Source organism: Penicillium mononematosum, assembly GCF_028829835.1.
Source record: "Penicillium mononematosum strain IBT 11891 chromosome Unknown utg000002l:1.0-8112719.0:1.0-8118358.0, whole genome shotgun sequence".
In the NCBI taxonomy this organism is placed as follows: Eukaryota; Fungi; Ascomycota; class Eurotiomycetes; order Eurotiales; family Aspergillaceae; genus Penicillium; species Penicillium mononematosum.
In genome coordinates this window covers 7,907,171-7,932,433 of record NW_026643272.1, presented here as the reverse complement: position 1 = coordinate 7,932,433, position 25,263 = coordinate 7,907,171, and the positions used below count along the sequence as shown (strand labels likewise).

The window sequence follows — 25,263 nt, the reverse complement described above, 5'->3', positions numbered from 1 at the left end:
ACCTCAGGTGTGAAGGCCGGATTACATAATCCGACGGGAATTTCTCGCTTGGAACTCGGACTTTGGTCACGTTTTCCTGTACATCCTGTCGTCATATCTACTTTCTTCTACAAAGACCATACATCATGCTGCGAACACCGTCAATTGTCGTTGATAGCCAACATGATACACCTGCTCCATTGGTCCGGTCTATTGAAGACAACGATCAGATACGATGGGGCTCAATATCTTCAACACAGCCTGTTCTTTCAGGCCCAGAACAAATTCGCGTATATCACGAATGGATTGGTGTGCCACGATATCATATTGACCAGTGATACCTGCTAATTACTCATCGCAGATGCTGGGAAGCCTCATAATATAGTTTGCTGGGAGTGCCGTCTACCTGATAGTCTGATTGGTTGCCAGACATGCTGTAGATCCTACCATACAGCATGTCTATTGGATGTGGTCCGCTCTGCAAATAACTTCCATTGTCCATCTTGTCGGGCAAGGGGTTGGGATCATGCACCGCCCCAGTTCTCCGTGCCATCCCCAGCCCCAAGTACTGGTGGGACAACCCCAAACAGCCATTCAGACCCATCATCCGGAAATATTCCAATTCTTGGTGATAGATCACCAACGGCATCAGGTTGTAAATCTTCAGTGGCCCCGCGGATGATGAACCCCCCTACAATGAACTGTATTAATGAAGTCAATGCTCGCAGTACGCCAGCTGAGGTATTTCCTGTTGCAGAGACGTACCCTCAACTTCTGGAATATCTAGCCCTGCCAGATGCTGAGACAGGTCGCCATGCCCAATCATCACAGTTCAAGCACCAACTGGAAATGGCGATGAAAGAAATTGAATCAAATCGGGCATCAATGCGAGACAAGGCGAACATCCGAGAGGACTATTCACGATTACAGCGCGAGAATGCACAGATCAAAGAGTACCTTGATTCTAGGCATTCACCCCGAAATTCTGCCATTCCCAGCCCTTCGACGGTTTCACACAACATCATCTCAAGACCGGCGTCTGAGCAAAGGGGGAAGGCTTGGGACAGCCTCGCTCTTGACATGTTTTGACTGTTCGTGTCTGACTGCACGAATCATTTTTGACTCATAGTGAACGATGAAGCTGAAGAGTTGCAACTGCAGCAACAGAATAAACATTGCATGTCTTGAGCTTTGGATTATCCGGCACGATCACTTTCAATGGCCTCGATATTTATTTGCCGACATCATTTCTCGACGTTCCAGATGCATGTTGGAAACCCTGCATTTCGCCGAAGAGGTCCCGACCGGTCGATCGTAACGTTGATCATGTCACTGTCACCGTCTCCATATTTTTGACATAAAATGGCGCGGAGAAGGTTACATGAAGTGAAGGCTTTGGCTCAGACTTGACTTGTCGCTCTCGGAACTGACGGATCAAATCCCTGGAGAGATAACGTTCCCCGCAGCTCGGAGTAATTGCTCCCCTCAATCTCAACGATCGACAAGTCAGGGATGCGATCATTGAAATTTTCCTTTGACTTTGTTCAAGCGTCTTCCTTGCGCATATTCGCGCTCTTGACTCCTTAACCTTTTCCTATGTGAGGAGCAAATGAACGTGGCAGGGGTATATCCCGGGACTAGATGTGGTAGATGTGACACCTTTTTGGCCGAGCGTTGATGTTACGTCCACTGGTGAATTGCTCCTGCATATTGTCATTTGGCCGAAAGTCCAAGGATACCCGGGATGCGACTGGCGCCTTCCCCATTTTTCCTCTTTTCCCTCGAAAGGCAGTTCGCATGCCGATCTGGTCCGGAATGCTTCCCCCGCGACTTGTTGCCAATCCCTAAATAAGGAGCTTAACTTCCGAAGTGGAACGCGTCTTTTCTACGTCTCAATTGTAAGGCTGTTGGGCAGCTATTGAATTATCTTTGTGGATGGTTGTGGATAGTCCCCTGTTATGCCACCGCAACATCCCTCCCTCCGCGTGGGGCTCCTGTGTAGCATCCTAACGGCCCTCTATGCTTCCAATGCGATAGCCACACAGGATTATTCGGACGATTTCGACGTTCTGAAATACGTTGATCCTTTGATTGGCACCGCGAATGGAGGTTTGTCTTGAATATGACGAGCATTTCCGTCAGCGAAGGCTCACAACTCTTACAGGCCATGTATTTGCGGGCGCGACTTTGCCATTTGGTAATACAAACCCTACTCAAGGGCTCCATGTTTATATCTAGAAAGGTTAACAAATACAGGCATGGCCAAAGCCGTGGCGGACACAACGGGGGAGAATCAGGCTGGCTTCGCTTATGATACGAAGGTCGTGACCGGTTTCTCACACATGCATGATTCTGGGACTGGCGGCGTAAGTTTTTGCAGACTGTTGGAGACTCATGCCCTCTATCTGACTCGCTTCTAGGCCCCATCAATGGGAAATTTTCCAATCTTCGCGCAAGGAAATTGCCCGCATGACGATATCAACCAGTGCAAATGGCAACAATCGGACAGAGAAGCTGTGTGGGACAGAGAGTCCCCCGAAGCTCGCCCAGGATATTTCAGCATTTCATTGGCGAATGGCGTCCACGCGGAAATGACAACCACAAATCGATCTGCTTTATATCGGTTCACCTTCAATGAAACTTCCAGTCAGCCACTCAGTCCAGTGGTCCTTCTAGATTTGATGGATTTACCTCGGTCTCGAAGAAGTGGAAGTGCCGACGTGGACCGATCGACTGGCCGTCTCACGGGAAGTGGCACTTTCAGCCCAAGCTTTGGTATTGGCAGTTACAAGTCATATGCCTGCGTTGATTTCAAAGGAGCAGAGCTTCGTGACACCGGCATCTGGGAGAGGAACCAGCCAGACATCAGCAGGCGGACGCTGAACCTCGGGTCTGACGCATCATCCTTTCTCTCGGCCGGTGCATTTGCCAGATTCCACGCCCCTAAGGACAACAATATTCTTGCTCGAGTTGGCGTTAGCTTCATAAGTGTTCATCAGGCTTGCTCGAACGCGGAGCGAGAACAACCCGACTTTGATTTCGAGGGCACCGTTTCCGCTGCTGAATCAGCTTGGCGAAAGAAGCTGGATGTTATCTCTGTGGATGCGGACGGAGTTTCGTCGGATCTACAAACGGTCTTCTGGAGCGGAGCATACCGAACATTCATCAGCCCCCAAGACTATACCGGTGAAAACCCTCTCTGGAAAAGTGACGAGCCGTACTATGACAGCTACTATTGGTGAGGCAGCTTCGCTTCGAAACAATGACTAGCATGCTAATAATACGACTCAGTATATGGGACTCTTTCCGGAGCATTCACCCACTGCTGACCCTGGTTGACCCTTTCTCACAATCCCTCATGATGCGCAGCTTGGTGGACACCTATAGACACGAAGGGTACTTGCCTGACTGTCGCATGTCACTCTGCAAGGGATTCACACAAGGCGGTTCCAATGCAGATGTGGTTATGGCAGATGCGTATCTGAAAAAGGTTCCAGGTATTGACTGGGACACCGCATATGAAGCTGTTGTCAAGGATGCAGAGGTAGAGCCCAAAAACTGGGATGTGGAAGGTCGCGGTGGCTTGCGGAGTTGGAAAAACCTCGGCTATATTCCTCTTGATGACTCTGATCCCGATGGCCAAGGTACACACACTCGGAGTATATCGCGGACGGTGGAATATGCCTACAATGACTTTTGCATCGCCGAGATGGCACAGGGCATGGGCCACCAGGCCGACTATGAGAAATACACGAAACGGTCTGGAAACTGGGTCCACATGTTCAATCCTGACCAGAAGTCAAGCATCAAGGGGGTCGACACCAACTTCACCGGATTCCTACAACCTCGATACACGAACGGCACATGGGGCTACCAGGACCCGATCTTATGTAGTCCTCTATTGGACTTCACCGGTTGTTATCTCAATCCTGATGGCCACGAGACCTATGAAGGTAGTGCGTGGATGTATACCTTGTGGGTGCTCACTTATGCTTTATGCTTGTACTCGTTACTAACGATCTGCTTACAGCTATGCCCCCCCATGACATGGGCGCTCTTATCAAGACGCTTGGCGGTGCCGAATCCTTCACCTCTCGGCTCAGCTATCTCCATGACTCTGGTTTGCTCTACATGGGAGATGAACAGGCCTTCTTGCCCGTTTATCAATTCCACTACTCGGGACGACCAGGTCTCTCCGCAAAGCAGAGCCACTTCTACATTCCATCCCAGTTCAACACGACAGTGAATGGTATCGCCGGTAACGACGATAGTGGAGCCATGGGCTCATTTGTTGTTCTGAACATGATGGGTCTGTGGCCAGTGCCCGGTCAAGATGTTTACCTGGTCACTCCACCATACTTCAAAGAAGTCAGCATTCGAAATGCCCTCACTGGAAAGGTCGCCACTATCCGCAACATTAATTTCGACCCTAGTTATGAGTCCATCTATATCCAGAGCGCCAAGTGGAACGACAAACCTTGGACAAAGAATTGGATCACCCATGACTTTTTCGTTGACGGCGGCGTTCTTGAGCTTGTGCTGGGACCTAAGGAGAGTGAATGGGGAACTCATATTCAGGATCTCCCGCCGAGTTTGAGTGATTATCGCTGACTTGTTGATTGGGGATTGAGGAGCAACTGCTGAGAGAGTGGCAGCTTTATACTACATGTGTATTTCACTAAGCCTTTGGCATGAATAGTGCCGAATATGGTTATTTTGCATTATTCTCATTCGCGCGTACTTGACTTGGAGTCATAATGCAGGCCCTTGGTTTATCAAATCACGAGGCAGCATGGTTATTCCTTGGACTTAAGGCAAAGTGTATCCTCCATCGATCACGAGGTTTGCACCAGTCATATAGCTAGAGGCATCCGAGGCGCAGAACACGTAGGCCTAGATGGGGTTGTCAGTCAATTTCTAGAGGAACTGGATCTGCAGAATCTCACCCCTTTCAGCTCATAAGATTCAGCCATTCTCTTAGCAGGAATCAAGTCAAGCCATTTATCGCGCCAATCCTGGGGGAAACTATCCAGGATTTCGGTAGCGATGTATCCAGGCGAGATACAGTTGACTCGGCAGTAGTCAACCCACTCGACGGACAAGCACTTGGCTAGCTGAACAACCCCCGCCTTGGACGCATTGTACTATGCAAGGATAAGCGACATGAAAGGTACCATTTTCAATAGAGAACATACCGCCGCTTGCTTTTGTGGTTGATTGACCAGAGTCGCACTGACAGAGGCCGTGAAGATAACATTTCCATGACCCTGTGCCTTGAATATCCGACCAGCAGCTTGGGCCGAATAGAAAGCACCATCAAGATTGACCTTCATGATGCTGCTCCACTGATCGGAGGTGTAGTCTTCAGCGGCGATGTTCGAGGCAATGCCAGAGTTAACGACCATGACATCGAGTCTCCCGAAATCCTTCGCGATCTGCTGCACAACCGCCTCGATCTCCGACTGGATAGCCACATTGGCTTTGTACGCTGCTGCACGTCCGTTGTTAGTCGATGCGATCTCAGCAGCGATTGTATCGGCGATATTGGATGTGTGATAGATCAAGGCGACCTTTGCAGATTGTTAATTTGATTGTTCTGGAGCAACGGGTGGTGTGGCTTACATTTGCACCGGCTTCGGCCAATGCCCTCGAGACTTCAAGACCGATCCCACGAGCGCCTCCTGTGGCAGAGTGTTAGTGAGATGCTTTTGATGACTGGGAGATACCGTACCAGTCACAACTGCGACCTTGCCTGTGAGGTCGAAGGCCTTCATGACATGCTGGTTTGGGGGTTGTGCGAGGACCATTTTGTTGTATTTGCTGTTGCACTCGAGGTAATAGTATGAATTCAATCAAAACTTCCACGGAGAAGGGCGAAGTTGGATCTGAGCCATTTCCCCCTCAATCCCCGCATCGGGTCATCTCCGACGTGATCTCCAATCATTGTGACCTCCTCCTGCAGCTGAAGATCGTAAGACAACTCCTGTGATGACCTGGAATCACTGTGTTCTATTTTGCGTCTTTGTCTGTTGGTTCACTTTCCCGTTGTTTTGACGTGAACCGTTGGCACAGCTGGGTGAGGTGGTTGGACGAGAGGCATCGAGACATCGATTCACTTTCTTGAGTCCCTTGAACAATTGCTTGTTCTCTCGGTTGAGCTCGTAAGCCCAGAGGAGGGCGAGGGCTTCATTCTTTGTGTTTTCCATTGAAGCTGGGGGTCAGAGGAGAAGAGAAGAGGAGAAATGAAGGAAAGAGGAATCATATGAAAACACTCAACTTATGAATTTTACAGTTTTACATAGGGAACTTACAGTCTAAACAATCTACATATGTACTTTACTTCTGATCTCTACGTGGCTCATGAAACAAAAATAATCGCAGAAATGGCCCGCGGGCTAAACTTCACTTCGTTTTGATCAAATATCGAGACACCGTATCTTCAAGGATGTCTTCAATGTTTCCGGATAATCCCTTAATCACTCATGATATCGCCCTCATCCTCGGTATCCTTGTCCTTGCCATGAGCTTCTTCATTGGACGCTTCCATTTCATCAAGCTTCTTCTTCAGACGCGTGTACCTCATCTGAGCGGCTTTGTTCTTGATGCCAAAGTGCTTGGCGACGGCTGGGATGTCAATCTGAGAGATGATGTTAGCATATATGTATGTAATTGAGATTCAAGAGAAAACCAACGTTAACATCGGAGACCTTGTGGCAGATCCATAGGAACAAGAGCTGCTTTTTCAGATCGGAGTCTTTGGGTTCTTTTGGCTTGGATGGGCTTTTGCCAGCCTTGGGTTGGGTTGGAGCCATTTTGGGGAGATGTAGTGATGAGTTCTTTGAATGTGGGTGATGTTGGAAAAGAACAGTGAAGCTGAGAGAGGAGGAGGAAAAGAGAGAGAGAGGGAGAGGGAGAGATCGAGGACGGGATTTTATGACAACTCGTGGAATTAGCAAACAATCCTGTCTCTCCAGGGCTCTCAATTTATATGAAAATATGTTTCTATTAATCTATCAAAATCGGGGTATATGACCATAATCAAAATCCAAAAAAAAAAGCCATCTAGAGGTGTGCAGAAGAATCCACCCTTTGTCTTCACTCGAGATTCTTAACTGGATGTAAAAAGATAGGAGGCAGACAGAGTGGAGGGTTTTCCTTCTCCCACTGCAGCACCATTAGCACTAGAATATCGTCAACCGGAGCATGAACTCACCTCTTTGGCGCCATCATAGCCTAACCAGGCCCTGTACAGTTTCTCCAAAAATTCGGAGTTGAACATAAACGTTGTGTTGTACATAATATCATCATGTTGCCCCCAGCTCCAGATGCTGTTAAAACCAGCGTTGACCTGGCCAGGCTCACCCGGGTTGGCGCGGCGGTTCAATTCCTCGGGGTCCCATTTGGCGTCATGGTACACAGGCTGAGGGATCTGGACAGCCTTCAAACCATAGTACAAAGCCCAGGATATAGGGGACATTTCGGATGCGAGCCCAACCCCCGATTTGACCTTATCCTTATGCAACAGGCCGAGTAGTCGCGCCGAGATGCGAGACATTGCCACAACAGCTGCCCAGCGCGGAGTCTCTTGATCCTGAGGGAAATTGAAGACACGGTCACGGAAAGGCCAGTCCGTCCCAACTGGGTTAAAATGGGGCAGCCAGGTGATCAGATCGGCTTCTTCACCCACACCCCAGCTGCCTGGTTCATCTGCTAGGTGTGGCACAGGGGGGGATTATGGCTTGTCCTTCGATGTCAATCCCTTCTGCGGGACGAGGACCCCAAACACTGCTGTTGTCATGGCCGGGCATTTCCTGATCCACCTTCTTCATGAACTCTTCCCAGGTGCCATGGACAGCAGGGATATAGAAGTGAGAGTTACGCTCCCACAGATACTTCCGTGGCTGCTGTTTCGCAAACTCGGTTGCCTTGTGCAAAAGGTCGTACATATGGCCGGTATATCGCGAGTCCATCTCGAATTGCCAGACGTACTCGTACTGAGGGTGTAGTCGTGAGAAGATCTGCGTGGGCTGGAAGTACTGTAATATCGCTCTAATAGAATGTCAGTAGGGCGGGTCTAGCTCTGGGGGCGAACACATACACATGAACCTCAATCCCAGGATACCAATCCTTCAACATATCCGCATTAAACCATACCGCCAGGCTGCGCAGCTCCTGTGGCAAATGCTTCGCATTGAATGCCTTCCAGGCGGCGTGATCATCCTTTTTGGGTAATTTTTTGCCTTGGGAGTCAATCAGAAGAATAAGCTCATATTCTGCACCTGAATAGAGGGACAACTCCATCAGCATAGATCGAATGTGGTACAAGTCGTTCTCGGTATATTTCATTCCGATCCAAGAGCGTAGTATAACAGCTGTCCGGGGCTGCGTCTTGTCAGTTCTGTTCAAAGGCTCGCGAGGCTGCACATCCGAATCCAGTGACTTGTACAGAGCGAATATCTTCCCTTCGGATGGTTGAGTGTGATATCGAACACTATTGCGCTGCAGGCATTCGTATTGCAAATGGGCCCAGTCCACCTGTTCCCAGTCTATTTCGGCAGCCTCGTTGGAACCGAATGTTCCATTCCAACTATGGAGAGTGGTTTCGTTCCCCCCGAGGTAACCATATGCACCATACCGGGAGTAGCGATCAGCACAGAGACTCTTGTTCAGATTCCACGACTCATACGATCCGAAAAATGGGAGTGGGAAAATCTAGCCTCTAATAATTAGTTTCCCGTTGACTCCTGAAATATTCCTCTGCGCACCTGAAGCATTCCAGCGAAACCCGCTCATCATCATATCTTCATCTTTGCGGCTCAGAAGTCGTCCTTGGGGTCCAATGCATGGCTGGTAAGACCCCTTTGACTTCGACTTCCATTCTACACTATCATAGTGTGGATAGGGGTCATTGATCACTTGAGCTGAAATTCGAGATTGACCGGCGTAATCGCTCGGGAATTGGTCAACGGATTGTTCTGCAGGGCTGATACAGATCAGAATGGACCACTAAGGGGGAATGAGAAAAGAGGGACCTGCAATTACTTTGACAGCTTCACTCGCAATGGGACTACTATAGCTTCTCTGGAATAAGGAATGGTGAAAAACACCACCAGGAACAAGGCGATAGCGAAGCGCCTAGGAGAACCGAAGAACCTCAAGAAATCCATTAGAATCTGCGAAATCCAAACATTAATTTGGGGGCCTTGCAAGTTTTATAACTCTCGTGAACTGCCCCAGTGCTAGTGGCTTGGCTTGGGTTCCTCTGTGTGTTTGGCCAATCGTAGGGAGAGAACAATGCATGGAGACTGCCCAGGTGCCGAGAGGTCCGAATAGTAAGAATATTTATGTCGTAGTTAGTTACTTACTACTAGTTAACTAAATAACTAAATAACTAGTTAACTGTTAGGGTTGGCCTTAATTAATTTCCTTATAGTCGGATCCTCCCGGATCGGGTATCTCTGTTGATCTTTTTAGCCCTACTTCTATACCTACAGAGTAGAAGGAAATCCAAAACAGAATATGTACTCGTCTTGATAGGGATATCACTATGTACTCAAATACTAAAACAAGACCGAATACAAACATCCATGGGTAACTCCAATCGCCCAATCCGATACGAAAAATGCATACCAAACAGTCAATCCAATATGGTTACACGTATCTCTTCCAGAATCCTCATGGGATTTCACTAGTCAGTCGCAGTTCGTCGACCCCATCCACTGAAGAATCCCCCACCGCCGTTGCTGGGCGTCCCACCTGTCTTTGGGGCTTCGATGGGAGATTTATTGGCCAGGCTGATCCGCGACTGCGAGAGTCCAACAAAAGAATGGCGGTTTTCAGGATTGGCCTGGGAGGACTTGATCATTTTCCGGAATGAATCCAACTTGCCCTTGACTTCCTCAAGCTCTTGCCTAGCAACCGCCTCGGCCGTCTTAGCAGTAACCAACTCCATGAGCAACGCCTCTTCGGCGGGTTTGTTACCTTCCGTCGACAAAACGCTCTGCAGACCCAGGCTGCTTGTCCGTCTGTTATATGTGGGACTTTTTGTGGAGTTGGTGCGGGCTAGCTTGAACTCGCGTAGCCCACTAGTGGGAGATTGAGACTCGCTAGAATCTGCCGCAGAGGATGTGTCTAGCGGCGTTTCGGATATAGGAGTTTTGAGGGTACGCAGCTCCCGGTTCATGCGCTCGAGTCGCTGTCGTTCCCGATAACCGTCTTGGATTCGACCTCGAGCTTCCCGTAATTGCTCCTTGAGGGACGAGTTCTCCTGTTCAAAATCGTCGATGCGCCGTGTGAGGTTCAAGCATCGACCGGCTTCCACCTCGTGCATTTCCTTCCATCGAGTAACATCGTCATTGAGCTGAAGCTTGGTCTGAGTGATTGAAATACGCTTCGGGTTGACTGATTCAAAACGTGTTTGGGCTTTCGCTATTAATTCGACCGGTTGTGTCTCAGTCGGCTGTTCCCTGATTTGGTTCAACAGCTCCTTGGCCAGGACATGGTCTTCCTCCCGCTCTTCTCTCTCCTGCTGCAGTTCACGGGTGAGGTTAGCCTGTTGGCGCTGAAGATCGCTGAGCGCCATCAAGAGTTCTTCAATCTGGGTATGGAGGTCGCGGTCTTTGTGATGTGAAGACATGTTGGATTTCACGCGCGACTTTTGACTATCGACACTAGCTGCTGCCGTTGATAATTCGGTAGCAGCAGTACTCGCGTCGGACGTAGTCTCAACGGAATTGAGAGTGGAAGTCAGGCTCTGCTTGGAAGTAGAGCGACGAATGGTACTGTTCTGACGTGACGGGCTAGTATTCGGGTTGAGTGACTTGACCGAATTGTGAGAGTTTGAGGAGCCAGCCCATAGTCGTCCAAGGAAGCCAGAGGCCGTTGCCTGCATCTGCGGAAATGAAGGTCCGGATGGTGAGCCTTTAGACTGGTTGTAGCTGGCTTCAAGAGTTTGAAGACTCTCATTCGTCACGAGAGAGGTGAGAGACACGAAATCATTAACGAGATCGTCGGCATTGAAGGCGTATCTGAATATCACGGGTTAGCGGGGGGTTCTTTGTTTCCAACCTTTGCTTTGTGCGATGCCCAAAACTTACGTGTCCCACAAGCTTCGAGAATAGTAACAGTTGCATCACGTCCTCAAATTCGGTGCAAGCCAGAATTCTCTTCTCATTGCGCTGCATCAGGGAAAGTGCAACTCGCATCAGAGTCTCGCATGCGCCTTCCAAAAAAATAACATCATAAATTCGGAGAAGCATCGGTAATGGACAGGCCACCGCAAAGAATGATAGGAACCACTGCGATACGTAGACCGGCTCAACGTGCAATGCTTCTAGATGTTGGAACAGGACCGGCCTGTGTCGTGCTAGAAGATTTTGGAACTGATAAACATGAAGGTGTAGACCCGAGAGATCTGGAAGATAGCAAGTTCGGAGGTTGTAGTGATCCATGAGGCTACAATACGTGATGCATCAGTACGACTTATCCAAGTTATAGATCCTCATCCAAAGGAGACTTACCGGACAAGAACACAAAAGGCCTCAGCATCCGTCATGTGCATGAGCAGAGGGCCTACCACAAATCCGAGACCTTGGCAGTAGCCAATCTTGGTATCATAAAGACTGAAGCATCGCAACACCCGGCCGAGCATTTGTTGACCCTCGCCGTTCGGGTCGCGGAACATTTCGACGTTGGGAAAGCTGCGACCAATATCTTTCCCAATTAGCCCATCGTACGGACTGGTTTCACCCGAAAGTCTCTGGAATTCATTCAACAGAGTAGGATCGCGGGCTCCCGCTAGGCTAGGCCACACCACCCTCGCAATGGGGGAGGCACACCCCCTTGAATCTTATTCGAGGTCAATGTCGGCAAACGCTGAGCAGTCTGGTGGTAATCGGCAACAAGTGCAGCCCAAAATTCTAACTCGGTCATTGGGGAGGGGTAATTGCGAGTATCGCAGCTCTGCCCGAGCGGGATCCCTAATGAGTCGCTTGATGTGGTGTAGTGACTCAGAGCGCGACTGCCGCTGGTGTATTTTGCCATTAGGAGCCTCGGGTATCCGAGATTTGGGGTTGGTTGCCAAAGCATTATTTTCTTGTTCGAGTCGAGCGAGGAGTAGGGCCGTGGACTAAAATTAGGTCAAGAATGTTAGCACCCGTTCTAGAATTCTGCAGCTTGTCACACTTACTTCATCGGACCCCTCCCCACGCGGTTCTTGTTCTTCTGTCTTATCAAGGTTCTCCCAATCCAGCTCATTGTCAAACATCTCGCCTGTCTGTCTCTCCCTGTCTGCGCCTGGGGTTTCGGGAGTGGGGGTGGTCCTCGCCGCGTCCTGTAGTGGCACCGGTTCAAATGACTCCTCGCTCTCCTTCTCAAGATGGCTCATCTCCACTGGGGTTGGAGGGATGTCAAGAGTGCGCCAATCCGGTTGGGTGTGCTCTGAACTGGACTGATTATCGGATAACGCGACGGTGACCATTGAGTCATGGTTAGGCGCGTGCCTAACACTGGGAGATGCTGGCTCAGTAACTTCCATTGTGACGCGACAGAAAACAGAGATGTTATTCGAAGGATGAAGGATGTCGACGCGTTCTTGATATCGGAGGATAGCAGGGTTATTTCAGGCGGATTTTCAACTGCATAGCTATGCACTTTCCCAAGTCCGAGTATTCAAGAAAACCAATTCCTTCCAGCAGAAGTGGGACCTATGACTCTAGACTTGTATCACTTGTATCCAGTACAAGAAGAAAAGGCTGGGGAAAGGGAAAAAAAAAGGGAGTCAGGAGAGATCCCACCTATTTCGTTAGCCCCCCCCTTTAGCTTTCCCCTCGTGGAGTCTCGGCCCCGTCGATCATCCTCATACACCGACTGTTTGACCATTGAAATGAATAGATTATGGAATCTTGGACTAATACGGAGTAGACTATATTGTAATTACTTTATATCAAATATAAGATACTCCGAATGGCTATTCATATCTGTTCTTCCCCCACACCGAATTTGCTGAGGGATTTCGAGTACATTGCACTAGTATATGTACTATATAGTACGGAGTACGAGAGTACATACATAGTACTAGTATGCTGGAAATTATGATGAGCGTCTATCCAGTCGCGTTATTTTGACTGCATATTGCCTGCAGGTACGAAGTACAGCCACCCATATTTAGAGGATTAAAGGTCAAAGGGGAACTGTGATTATACCTTGTATCTTTGATACACCCAGATGCTCATCTGTAATCTTTCGTAGCTTTCATTGGCTAGTACTGTAAATTAGGCGGAGTTTATTGGTGGAACCCCTTAGCTGATATTGAAATACCATTACCACCCCCTGACTTGTCCGTCTCATCTCAATATTGAGGCTGGCCAACGTTCTTGGACTTCGACAGCGTACATCATTAATTGACTTGAAAGTATTATATGTAGACTTAATTTCTATTTCTGTACTCTGTGCTACCCCTTGGGCTCGCACTGTCAACTACTCGCAGTGATCCACAGAGTGTGGCCCATGCGGTCCGCCTGTCAAAACTAGGAGGGTTTCCAACCCACTTTTCGAAACTTCGAGGAATTTCTCGGACTCCAGTGTTGTACGGAGTACTCCGTATTAAACCAGTTGTTCAGGACAGCATGACCCCCAGTGGACTCTTTTATTTGATTTGCCAGGCGGTTGGGTTATTTTCTGCGACTACATATATACCTATTTCGGAGTGGCCTTGATGCTTAAACCCGCTAAAAAAAGACCTGGGAAAATAGAACCCAAGTTACAGCATGTGGCTTTATTTAAACCAATGGCTATTACTATAGTCATTGATTATATCACTGTTGATTACTACAACGTACATTGTTCTCGCAGTGACACAAAGGGTTATATATGACCCCGCAGCAAGGTCCATCTGCGCTGCATTTACTACAGACAGTATGGAGTACTATACCAGATAAGTGTGGATATTTCTTTACCATGTGCTCCTTCTGATGAGTACAACATAGTCCACCGAGCATAAAATCGCTCACTTTGGACTATGTGTTTGTACAGTATAAATTGACATACACTGCGTATAAAGAAGAGGGAGATAGCTCAAGCCTCATCTATATGTTAAAGGGAAGACGAAATAGAATTCAGCCAGATCTGAGATTCGAAGGAATCTACGCTGATTTTACCGGCTAAACTATATTTAGAGCTTTGCTATTCGCGCTAACTTTAGTTATGACATTTGAGTAAAGGAAGACAACGGATCTGTCATCTCAGAGATATTATAGTCTTGTAGACCCCATATAGACATATAGATATCTGACTGTATCTTATATTTCTATGAATTGGCGTGAAGACATCTGGATGCAGCAGAGTGAGGGGAAGATTGTTTTTTTCGTTTGTTTGTGAATTTCCCGTTTGGGGCGCGTTTGCAGGCGGTGAAGGAAGAATGATGATCCGAGTGGCTAAAACGGTCCACCGCCCCTGTCAGTCGCGACTTCCCCGGGCAAAAAAACAACAGGTCCCCCTCCGCGTATTCTCTCTCTCATCTCTTTTGCTTCTCTCTTTACTCTTTTCCGGCCTGAGCATGCCGGAGCTTGATTGATCCGCTCTTGAAATTAAAAGACAGCATCATTCGTTTGCTTCAACTTCGAGGACTGGCTTGGACTCCTTTTCCCCATCGCGCTCCATCGCGCTCCATCTGTTTACTCGTATTGATCATGGATGACTCCTCTATCATGGAAGACTCGGTCTTCGAGGATGACGGAGGCAGCTCTGACTTTGCTCCCGAACCTGCACCGGTATGAACTCACTCCAATAGGCCCACATCGGACTCAACTTTTGATTACTGACATTATGCGTCCTGTAGAAACCCAAAGCTAAGGCTGCTCCTAAGAAAGCTGCCGCCAAACCTGCCGCCAAAAAGACTACACAGACCACACTAAAGACCAAGCCTGCTGCAAAGGCAGCTGCTACTAAGAAGAAGGCTAAGGCCGACAGTGAGGACGAAATGTCTGATATTCAAATGTCCGATGATGATTCTCTGCTCTCCCGCACTCCTCCCAAGGCTAAGAAGACGGTTGCGCCCAAGAGAGCTGGCTCAAAGCCTCTGGCCGATGTCGAAAATGAGTCTCATGGGGAGACGCTGCTGCTGATAGCGCGAGCAAGAGTGGAAATGCATCAGAGAAGTACCAGAAAGTAAGTTGCTGCATCGCTTCTAGCGTAACCTAATCTTAGCCGGGACACTAACCTCTATTCTTTAATACAGCTCACCCAACTCGAGCACATTATCAAACGTCCCGATACCTACATTGGATCCACCGAACGTACCACACAGCAGATGTGGGTTTACAACTCCGGAACCGAGTCGATGGAGTTCCGCGATGTCTCTTTCGTCCCGGTCTCTACAAAATCTTTGACGAGATTGTGGTCAACGCCGCCGATAACAAGCACAACGACTCGAGCATGAACGAGATCCGGATCACGATTGACCGCGAGGCCGGTGAAATCAGCGTCTGGAACAACGGGCGTGGTATTCCCATCGAGATCCACTCCAAAGAAAAGATCTACGTGCCCGAACTTATCTTCGGCCATCTGCTGACTTCTTCGAACTACGACGATAGTCAACAGAAGGTGACTGGAGGTCGCAACGGTTTCGGTGCCAAGCTTTGTAATGTTTTCTCGACAGAGTTCACTCTCGAAACCCAGGACTCCCGCCAGAAGAAGAAGTACAAGCAAACCTGGACCGAGAACATGACGAAGATGGGCAAGGCAAAGATCACAGATGCCAAGGGAGATGACTACACCAAGGTCACTTTCAAGCCAGACTTTGCCAAATTCGGCATGGAGGGCATCGATGATGATTTCGAATCCCTTGTCAAGCGCAGAGTCTACGATTTGGCGGGTACAGCCGGTGTTGCTGTCAAGTTGAACAACACACGTGTCCCCATTCGTAATTTCCGGAAGTACATGGAGATGTACACTAAAGCCATTCGCAAGGAGCGCGGTGATGATGGTCCTCCCTCAAAGGATGAAATTATCACCTGCAGCCCCAATCCTCGATGGGAGATTGGTTTTGCTGTTTCAGACGGTTCGTTCCAGCAAGTCTCATTTGTAAACTCGATTGCGACAACCTCGGGTGGAACGCACGTCAACTACATCGCCGATCAGATCTGTACCCGCTTGGCCGACCAAGTGAAGAAGAAGAACAAGTCTGGTGCAACTTTGAAGTCGGCACAGATTCGGAATCATATCTTCATTTTTGTAAAGGCCTTGATTGTCAACCCAGCCTTCACCTCCCAGACCAAGGAGCAGTTGACGACAAAGGCTAGTCAGTTTGGTAGCAAGTGTCCCCTTGATGAAGATTTCTACAAGAAGGTGTTGAAGACCGAGGTTATGTCAAATATTCTGCACTTTGCGGAGCAAAAGGCCGATCAGATCTTGAAGAAGGGTGATACTGGCCGACGCACGCGTATGAACAACCCAAAGTTGGTCGACGCCAACAAAGCTGGTACTAGGGAGGGTCACCACTGCACTCTCATTTTGACTGAGGGTGAATCAGCCAAGGGTTTGGCCATGGCAGGCAGAGCAGTTGTTGGACCAGACTTGTTCGGTGTTTTCCCCTGCGCGGAAAGCTTCTTAATGTCCGCGATGCTTCTTTCGACCAAATTTCAAAGAACGTGGAAATCCAAAGCATCAAGAACTTCATTGGTTTGCAGCACAAGAAGGAGTACACAGATACCAAGGGACTGCGATATGGCCATCTCATGATCATGACTGATCAAGATCACGACGGTAGTCACATCAAGGGTTTGCTCATCAATTTCCTTCAAGCCCAGTTCCCCAGCTTGCTCAAGATTCCTGAGTTCCTCATTGAGTTTATCACTCCCATCATCAAGGTTTGGAAGGGTGACCCGAAAAACCCGACCAAGCAGAAGTCGTTCTTCACTATGCCCGAACATGATGAATGGCGTGAAGCTCACCAACACGAACGTGGCTGGGAACACAAGTACTACAAGGGTTTGGGAACCAGCACCACGGAAGATGCACAGGTCTATTTCCGCGACCTCGATCGCCATCTCAAGGAGTTCCACACCATGCAAGATGGTGAAGCTGGGCTTATTGAGCTGGCTTTCTCCAAGAAGAAGGCAGATGAGCGTAAAGAGTGGCTTCGACAATTCAAGCCTGGCACATTCCTGGACCATTCGGTGGCGAAGATTACGTACACCGACTTCATCAACAAGGAGCTCATCCTGTTCAGTATGGCGGATAACCAACGTTCGATCCCTTCCGTTGTGGATGGTTTGAAGCCAGGACAGCGCAAGGTGCTTCACACCTGTTTCCGCCGCAACCTAAAGAAGGACATGAAGGTGGTTGAGCTGGCAGGTCATGTATCCGGAATGACAGCCTACCATCACGGTGACGTCTCCCTGCAGCAGACTATCGTTGGTCTTGCTCAGACCTTTGTTGGCTCCAACAACATCAACTGCCTGGAGCCCAGTGGAAACTTCGGTAGTCGACTCCAAGGTGGTGGCGATTGTGCCAGTGCTCGTTACATTTACACTCGCCTGTCTCCCTTTGCACGCAAGGTTTTCCACCCGGCCGATGAACCGCTACTGACGTACAACGAAGACGATGGCAAGAAGATTGAGCCCGAGGTCTTTATTCCAGTCGTCCCGATGATTTTGATCAACGGTGCGGATGGTATCGGAACTGGTTGGAGTTCTTCTATCCCCAACTACAATCCTGAGGATGTTGTGAACAATCTCAAGCGCCTGATGGCAGGCGAGCCTACTGAGCCAATGCAGCCGTGGTTCCGTGGCTTCACCGGTGAGGTTGTAGCTGTGGGTGGGGATCGATTCAAATTCAGCGGTATCATCAGGGAATGTGGTGAGAAGGAGGTCGAGATCACCGAATTGCCTATTCGAACCTGGACGCAGGATTTCAAGGACAAGCTAGAGGAAATCATCAAGGCTGAGAAGGTGCCATCCTTCATCAAAGATTACAGGGACTACAACACCCACACCAAGGTCCACTTCATCATTCAACTCGATGAGAAGCACATGAAGGTTGCTCTGACTGAAGGATTGGAAGATAAATTCAAGCTGACCAAGACGATTGCAACAACCAATCTGGTGGCTTTCGATCCTGAGGGCCGCATAACCAAGTACGCCACCGTCGATGACATTCTCAAGGAGTTCTTTGTCGTCCGTCTCAAATATTACGAGCGACGCAAGCAGTTCCAACTTGCCGATCTACAGAGAGATCTGGAGAAACTGAGCAACCAAGCTCGCTTTGTGCAGATGATTATCGATGGCAAATTGGTCATCTCCAAGAAGAAAAAGCCTGTTCTGATCGCCGAGCTAAAGGAAAAGGGCTTCAAGCCAATTTCTAAGGTGGCCGAGGCCCCCAAAATGGGTGAAGATGAGCCTGTGGTAGAAGAAGGAGAAGAGGAGTCGGATGACAATGACACTCTAACACTATCTAGCTCATTTGACTACCTTCTGAGCATGCCTATGTGGTCGCTGACCCAAGAGCGAGTGGAGAAGCTCCGCCGCCAGATCGGCGACAAGGAAACAGAGGTCGACGTCTTAATTAAGCTGTCCAAGGAGGATATTTGGGCCCGCGATTTGGACGAGTTCATTCAGGAGTGGCGCTTCCAGCTTGAAGATGAGGACCGTCGAGCCCGCAAGGTGGCTGGTCTGGGCCGTCGCGTCTCGGCCAAGCTGGCCACTGGTGGTGGTCGCGCCGCGGCTTCGCGCAAGCGCAAGGCTGCGAACGGCGATGATCCAGATGACGAGGACTTCGGGGCCCCTAAGACGAAGAAGGCCGCCGCGGCCAAGAAAAAGGAGCAGCCCAAAAACAGCCTGATGAATTTCCTCAGTAAACCCCCGAGCAAACCAAGCCCATCCGCTGCGGCAGACGGATCGGACGATGAATTCGACATGGACATGGAGGTGCTTCCGAAGAAGAGTCGTGCTGCATCAAAACCTAAAACTATGCCGAAAGACGAAGACGACTTTATCGACATCGACGACGTTCCCCAGACCTCACGCGCATCAGCTCAGCCAGCTGATGACCCGATGGACGTGGATGTGGATGAGGCGCCAAAGCCCAAACCAGCAGCCAAGGCAGCGACCAAGCCGGCCGCTAAACGAGGACCTAAGCCCAAGGCCAAGGTCGAAGAGGACTCGGATGACGATTTCTTGGAGATTGCCAACGAGGCTCCCAAGCCCGCAGTGCAGTCTTCTCGCGCTCGGAAGCCTGTGAAGTACTCAGCACCTAGCGATTCTGACAGTGACAATGGTGACGATCTTCTTGGAGACGTTAGCATGATGGTCAAAGGCATTGGTGGCGACTCTGGCGCCGGTTCTCGACAGCTCTTCTCGGAGCGCCCACGCTCGGAGAGCAGTGCCAGCGTGAAGACTGCCGCAAAGTCCTCCAAGGTCAACGACGATTTCGATCCGGATGAGACTGACTACAGCAAGCTCATTCCGAAGAACTCCCCACGGCGCTCCATTCAGGTCAAGCCCAAAGACGTCAAGCTCGATGACAAGGATGAAGACGACGAGGAGGGCCAGCCAGTCAAGCCCACTGCTCGGGCCACGGCTGGGCCAAAAGCCAAAGCTGCTCCCAAGGTTGTAGAGGTCGACGACGATGATGACGACGAGGAGGACGAGCCGATCAAGCCAACTGCTCGGGGTAAAGCTGCGCCCAAAGCCAAGGCTGCTCCGAAGGCCGCTGCCGCCACCTCGGCGGCGAAGGGGCGTGGTCGCCCCAAGAAAGAGCCAGCTCCTAAACCCGACCCCAAGTCTGCTCCCCCGACTTTATCCCCGGCGGCCAAGGGCTATGCTTCTAAGCATGGCAAGACAAGCAAGAAGATTGCGGATGATTACTCAGAGGATGACATCGACGCAATGGCCAACGACATTTTGGATTCTCCAGCGGGCAAAGTGAATGCGGATATCTCGGACGATGAGCCCGCTCCTGCCCCCCGGCGCGCTGCTGCAAGCCGTCCTGCTCGTGGCGCCGCACAGCAAAAGAAGTCCTATGTCATTGAGGCTGACAGCGAAGAAGAATCGGCCGATGATTTCGATGAAGACGAAGACGAGAGCGACTAAGTAGTGAAATAGTGAGGGCCAGGAGGCCATTTGCGATGTTCTCTTGTTTTGCAATGCTCTCTATTGTGTTTTATTTTCTTTCATTTCCATGTCTTAGTTTGATATTTTATGGAGATCTGGCAGAGCCAGTGCATGCAAGGCGAATATGAGATGTTTTAATTTTAATCTTCTCTCTTCGTAAATCTATTATGGGGTCTCTGGAATTGAAGATCATTCAGATTATTATACGACAAATGCGGTTGTAGGCAGTAATGCTGGTAAACAAGGTACATAAACATAGGGCAAGAATTCATAAGATACATGTAAGAGCTTCAGTTTCCATTTAACACCTAACACCATCCAGTCTAACCCATTGCCCGTCATCAGAATCATCCTGAAAGAAAACAAAGTAGCATTGTAGCCTCGAACAGGCTGTTTGAAAGCCCCCAGTGTCAACTAGCCCATCAAGATCCCCAATCCTCTTGCATCAAATAAAAGGAACACTGACTTGAACAAGCAAACCTTCAACTCCAAGTAAAGTCATCAAATCAGACAAAGTTCCTCACAAAATGCATATGGACAGCACCACACAGAAACCTTCAGCTGCGAGACCCATGAACGCCATTCCATGTCAAATTTGCAGCGCAATCGGTCATCAAAGCGAAGCTCGACGTCGCTTACGGCTACGAGACTCGTCACCATCGAGAGAGCGAGAGCCAGGAGGCGAGGTCAACTCGACATCTTCCATCTCAGTATCGGTTCCGGTGCTTTCGAGCTCATTCATGTGCAGACGAAGAAGAGCTTCAGCAGCCTTTACCTCACGGGTGAAATGAGGCGACGGCTGAGGACGCGCAGCTCGAGACCCCCGGATGGGGTACTTCTTAGTCTGGGATGCGGGACTTGTAGAGCCGTCTTTGCCAACGGAAGCTCCAACAAGAGTCTTCTTGAGAGGGGGTCCACGGTAGTCTTCGTCGTCATCGTCGTCCATTTGCCAATCATCGTCCGAGTCAGTTAGGTCATCATAGTCGCTTTGCGTGGCGACCACATCCGAAGCAGCGTTGGTGGGCTCATCGAGGCCAGGGGCCTTGTCATCTACCGGAGGGGAGTTCGGAGTGGAATACATGTTGGACGAGCCATCACTCTCGGTCTCACTGTCGCTGATACCACTAGGGACATTATCCGGGCGCATAGCATCTGAGATAGCACGGAGGATGGCCCGGGGCGATTCAACCCGGGAGCGAGGGATAGCGTTAGAGCTGCGCGGTGGGTTGATGGGCGTGAAGGTAGACATGGACGACTGGCTCCTGGGCGACATGCAGTAAGGCTCCATAGAGGAGTCCCGGGCACTGGGGTTACTGTCGGCGTATTTGGTACGCGGAATCTTGAGCGGGGGAAGTGTCAGGGAGGAGCCTTGTCGGCCCAATAGTCCCATACCATGGAGAAGGGTATGTGTTGAGGAAGGTGCATTGATTGCGGGAGGGCTGGCTCCGGCGCTAGACTTCATCTCCAACGAGCGATAGTAGTTGGAAAGGTTGGTGGCACGCTGCACGATCTCTGGGGGGATGACCATGCGGCCATGAGTTTTGCGGTCCGTTGGGGGGATACACATAGCCGGGAATTCTGTGCCAAACAGTGGAGTCAGGGCGTAGCGGATTCTCCAGCAGAAGGTGGCTGCCATGGCTTTGGCGGCTTCGTATGGCATCCAGTATCCTATGTGAAAAGCAAAAAAATAGGTATTAGATCTAGACTTCAAAGAATCGGTTTGTATGAGAAGAGGGTATAAAGAGCTTACCTTGAGCGGAAAGTGCCCCGCCGGTGATGCTATGGCAGATATCGCGGAGGCCAGGGTTCTGGTTTAGCATCTTGCCTGGGGTGGTCTATAACGAGTTAGAAATCCCGAGTATATGCAAGAGCTACCTTGTGGACTTGCCTTGGAGTAGCCATTACACTTGAACAGGTGTGTAATCCGAACGATGCCAATGTTGTAGTCCCACATAACATGCCATTCCTTTTCCTCGCCGGGGATTTGGAATGTGTATTGAAAGACTAGATGGAAGAGTTAGATATGAATATCAAGGCAGGTTCAACGGCACATACCATGGAAGCTATCTCGACCGGTCTTCTCTTGGAAGGTTTTCTTGTCGCTGGCATAAGGGATCTGACGAGGATAGTCGGCAATATTGCCAAAGGGATGTAGAGAGAGCTCTCGATGAGCCTTCTCGAGCTCCGCATCTCTTTCCTCGCAAGGAGGATAGCGACACTCGCCCTGGATCTTGCCACGGCGAAAGACTGGGGCGTCCTTGGCCATCTTCTGCCGTTTCTCACGTGAGGCAGGGAAGGACGGATGAGGATTTCGCCTTTCGGGCTGAGGATTCAAAAGGGATTTGATAGATAGCATTAAGAAGTTCAAGTGCTATCCTTGAAGGAAGAAGAGTTGAAGAAGTACGAAGTCTCCGGGGAAAGAAGGAGCTTAATGTCTCTTGGAACAAGAGGAGTTTTCCAGTACTGAAAGACAGAGATCAAACATACAAGAAACAAAGTAAAGCAAGACAATCCAAGACCTTTGTTCGAAGGTTTGTTCCGTACAGCTTCTAGAGGTAAGGTGAGTAAGGTGAGTAAGGTGAGTAAAGTGAGTACAGGCTGTTTGTTGGCACAACACTTTCGAGGAGACAAGAGGCAGCGGTGAATAGAGAGGAACTCGGTCTGACAGGGAAATGGGCTTCACCGGTACTTTCTCTCTATCTCCTTCTATATCTCTCATATCAGGGTCCTTGAAGTTGGACGAGTCCACTGTTTGTCCGCGTGGGAAAGTTCCCATCTTCGACTTTGGACTGATGATGCAGTGTTTCCCCTGGAAGCAATTACAAAAATACAAATTTGAGACCTGTGTCTCTCTTCTCTCTCGAGGCATAACCTGTTTCACATTCACATTCACAACTGTGACTACCCAACCTCCAAAGAGATCAGTGAAAGAGAACCGTTTCAGAGACCATGTGGATATCCTGGATTCCATTTTGGAAACGCAGAGAGTCACCGCTATATGCAAACAGCCTGTTGCGGTAGGAGATACGTACAAAGGCCTACTATATTATACGATATACTATGAATGCCCTAATATCCCGGGGTAGAGAGCTCAACAGTTGTCCCACCATCTGTCATTTCTTCAGAATCTTATCGAAGAACCCATGCCAGATCTTCCTTGGCATTGGAGTAAAGACAGAGTACTGCAGCATCCGGAGCATTAGGACACCAGTTTAATGGCCCAATAAGAAGTTACATACCATGGTGGCTCAACAGGATGAGCATCAAAGAGGTCTCAGACTCACGGCAAGCTGCAGGACGACTTACTCCTTGTATAACGGAAAGCTGCATTACCTAGCGAGTCCGCGAAGTGCATTTGAGAAAAGCTGTGCTGCACAGATAAACTTCTGACATGAAAGATTCTAAAGAGTGACAAGGATCTTCACTTGGGTGCCACGCTTCCATGCCTATACAGTGTGCACTAGGCTGTACAAGTCTATATACATTTGATAGATGGGGTAAGGCTGAATTAATACAGATTCTGATCATGTTAGAAAGGATTGCAGTGGTTCGTTGCTATTGAACACAGGTTTGCACTTCACTTCTTCTCTTTTTCCCCCCTTCTTGATTGAATGTCCATTCTAAGTCTTTGGTCTTTTCCGACTAGACCGCTGATTGAGGGCGTGCGTATACCAGAGACATGGACTTACCGGAGGCGCAAGAGACATAATAACGACTTCAAAGAACTTTCCATGCATCCTTCTATGCAGTAGTCCGACACGTTGGTGGCTGTTAGAGCCCACTTTTCCTGTCCGTAGCTCTTTTCTTTTCTCTTCTTGAACTGACTTATACCATAGTGTCACACTGACTTCTCCCAGTCCGTTTCACAACCCGTTATTGTACCCACCTGCCCATCTAGTGTAGTCTGCATAAGACTTTCAACAGGTACAAGGGGTCCATCCGCCAATCGGTGCCGGGCCGGGGCAGCATTACAGAGCACCGCAGAAAACGGTGCATATAGACGCCAGCAGGATGCTATGCAATCTGGTCAGAGACTGTAAAGGTCGAGGACTGAAGTATCAACTAGATGTCAACACAACCGGGCTAGTTTTCGAGGGGATGGGCTCAATTGCATTGGAGTCGGTCTGCAAAGGGTCCCAACAGCCGAGACCGGGAGAGTCCAGAAACGAGGACTGGTTTCCAATGTCTTAGACACTCCGGTGCTGGCTCAACATTCTCTATTAAACCCCAAATAGCGGTAAACCCGGACATGCGTGTCCCCCATCTGCGACGCGTCTCAGGTCCCGGGCTTCTGGAAAAGGGGCAAGAAGCCATGTCTCAATTGGGATGCTGCTGTTGGTGTTTAGGCCCTTCTCAAGCGGCTATTTTCCTTCCTATTCATTTCCATAAAGTATAATCGAGCCTCTTAGTAACATTTTGACTCCTTCAGGTTGCCCTTGGGAGTTTCCTCTTTTCACATGGTTATCGAGAAGTCGACAAGACTCATCGTTCAGGTCAGAGCTGAACAGCTCTTGAAGATGCTGTATCATGATAGTAAGATCGCAACAGTGGACAAGGAATACACGGAGCGTCATGTCCACATGAGCCTACAAGTCTCGATACTAAATCCAAGTTCCAACCAGATAAAAGAGCTCACTTCTATCACAAAGAGGTCCAGACCTCGACCCGTTGAACATAGAATGAAAACCGGACCCGAACCCCCCCACTTCATTCAAGACGCTTGAGATTCACAAGATACCCCTCACCCGCAGATATCATACAACAGTCCAGAATTCTGTATCACAGTCCACGAATCCGGGGTATATGGGGAGAGGTGAAAGGGAAACACAGTTCCGAGCACGACTGAACAAGGCAAGTCTTCGAGGGAGAGGGGAAGTACAATGAAATGGAAAACAGAATCGTCACAGGCCGGCCCGAATCGCGATGCGGCGAATAGGGAGCCGGGTCGGTGGACCGGGATGAAACTCAACGGCTGCCTTGCACTGTTGGGTGATCAAGGCCGCTTGCATGGAATTGCGAGCAACTACCCAAGTGGGTAGGGTCGAGGCATTTTATGCATTAAGATGGGAGTCATGACGCACGGATATGGCAGGACGGGGGCTGGATCTGGTTTCCTGGTGAGTAGTACGTATACAATTCGTGATAGTTGCCTAGATGGTAGTCGAGGTCCCTGCGC

At 49.5% G+C, this 25,263-nt stretch overlaps 9 protein-coding genes across 9 annotated transcripts; 3 read left to right on the top strand and 6 right to left on the bottom strand.

Moving 5' to 3' along the window:
• Positions 1 to 675: 675 nt before the first annotated feature.
• On the top strand, positions 676 to 1,068 carry N7519_004816 (PHD finger protein; the record flags this gene model as incomplete). The annotated part of the gene is made up of 1 exon (XM_057291592.1): positions 676 to 1,068. One exon carries the CDS (start codon positions 676 to 678, stop codon positions 1,066 to 1,068), a length of 393 nt encoding a protein of 130 aa, XP_057152794.1.
• An 869-nt stretch (positions 1,069 to 1,937) lies between these two features.
• N7519_004815 (glycoside hydrolase family 92 protein) lies at positions 1,938 to 4,590 on the top strand (the record flags this gene model as incomplete). Its single annotated transcript, XM_057291591.1, has 6 exons — positions 1,938 to 2,088; positions 2,144 to 2,176; positions 2,236 to 2,345; positions 2,400 to 3,217; positions 3,271 to 3,935; positions 4,010 to 4,590. The coding sequence occupies 6 exons, from the start codon at positions 1,938 to 1,940 to the stop codon at positions 4,588 to 4,590; spliced, it is 2,358 nt and encodes a 785-aa protein (XP_057152793.1).
• Positions 4,591 to 4,788: 198 nt separating this feature from the next.
• Positions 4,789 to 5,786, bottom strand: N7519_004814 (SDR family oxidoreductase; the record flags this gene model as incomplete). The annotated part of the gene is made up of 5 exons (XM_057291590.1): positions 4,789 to 4,872; positions 4,926 to 5,123; positions 5,175 to 5,549; positions 5,602 to 5,660; positions 5,711 to 5,786. 5 exons carry the CDS (start codon positions 5,784 to 5,786, stop codon positions 4,789 to 4,791), a joined length of 792 nt encoding a protein of 263 aa, XP_057152792.1.
• A 41-nt stretch (positions 5,787 to 5,827) lies between these two features.
• On the bottom strand, positions 5,828 to 6,185 carry N7519_004813 (uncharacterized protein; the record flags this gene model as incomplete). Its single annotated transcript, XM_057291589.1, is given in 2 exon segments — positions 5,828 to 5,972; positions 5,983 to 6,185. The coding sequence occupies 2 exon segments, from the start codon at positions 6,183 to 6,185 to the stop codon at positions 5,828 to 5,830; spliced, it is 348 nt and encodes a 115-aa protein (XP_057152791.1).
• A 266-nt stretch (positions 6,186 to 6,451) lies between these two features.
• N7519_004812 (uncharacterized protein) lies at positions 6,452 to 6,791 on the bottom strand (the record flags this gene model as incomplete). The annotated part of the gene is made up of 2 exons (XM_057291588.1): positions 6,452 to 6,616; positions 6,672 to 6,791. 2 exons carry the CDS (start codon positions 6,789 to 6,791, stop codon positions 6,452 to 6,454), a joined length of 285 nt encoding a protein of 94 aa, XP_057152790.1.
• A 283-nt stretch (positions 6,792 to 7,074) lies between these two features.
• N7519_004811 (DUF3405 domain-containing protein) lies at positions 7,075 to 8,888 on the bottom strand (the record flags this gene model as incomplete). Its single annotated transcript, XM_057291587.1, has 5 exons — positions 7,075 to 7,143; positions 7,193 to 7,689; positions 7,751 to 8,028; positions 8,078 to 8,691; positions 8,865 to 8,888. 5 exons carry the CDS (start codon positions 8,886 to 8,888, stop codon positions 7,075 to 7,077), a joined length of 1,482 nt encoding a protein of 493 aa, XP_057152789.1.
• A 779-nt stretch (positions 8,889 to 9,667) lies between these two features.
• Positions 9,668 to 12,514, bottom strand: N7519_004810 (putative GTPase activating protein (Evi5); the record flags this gene model as incomplete). Its single annotated transcript, XM_057291586.1, has 5 exons — positions 9,668 to 11,006; positions 11,047 to 11,433; positions 11,499 to 11,737; positions 11,903 to 12,106; positions 12,167 to 12,514. The coding sequence occupies 5 exons, from the start codon at positions 12,512 to 12,514 to the stop codon at positions 9,668 to 9,670; spliced, it is 2,517 nt and encodes an 838-aa protein (XP_057152788.1).
• Positions 12,515 to 14,666: 2,152 nt separating this feature from the next.
• Positions 14,667 to 20,066, top strand: N7519_004809 (DNA topoisomerase 2; the record flags this gene model as incomplete). Its single annotated transcript, XM_057291585.1, has 4 exons — positions 14,667 to 14,747; positions 14,816 to 15,134; positions 15,215 to 16,589; positions 16,640 to 20,066. 4 exons carry the CDS (start codon positions 14,667 to 14,669, stop codon positions 20,064 to 20,066), a joined length of 5,202 nt encoding a protein of 1,733 aa, XP_057152787.1.
• Positions 20,067 to 20,700: 634 nt separating this feature from the next.
• N7519_004808 (uncharacterized protein) lies at positions 20,701 to 22,443 on the bottom strand (the record flags this gene model as incomplete). Its single annotated transcript, XM_057291584.1, has 4 exons — positions 20,701 to 21,755; positions 21,838 to 21,912; positions 21,963 to 22,091; positions 22,143 to 22,443. The coding sequence occupies 4 exons, from the start codon at positions 22,441 to 22,443 to the stop codon at positions 20,701 to 20,703; spliced, it is 1,560 nt and encodes a 519-aa protein (XP_057152786.1).
• Positions 22,444 to 25,263: the final 2,820 nt, after the last annotated feature.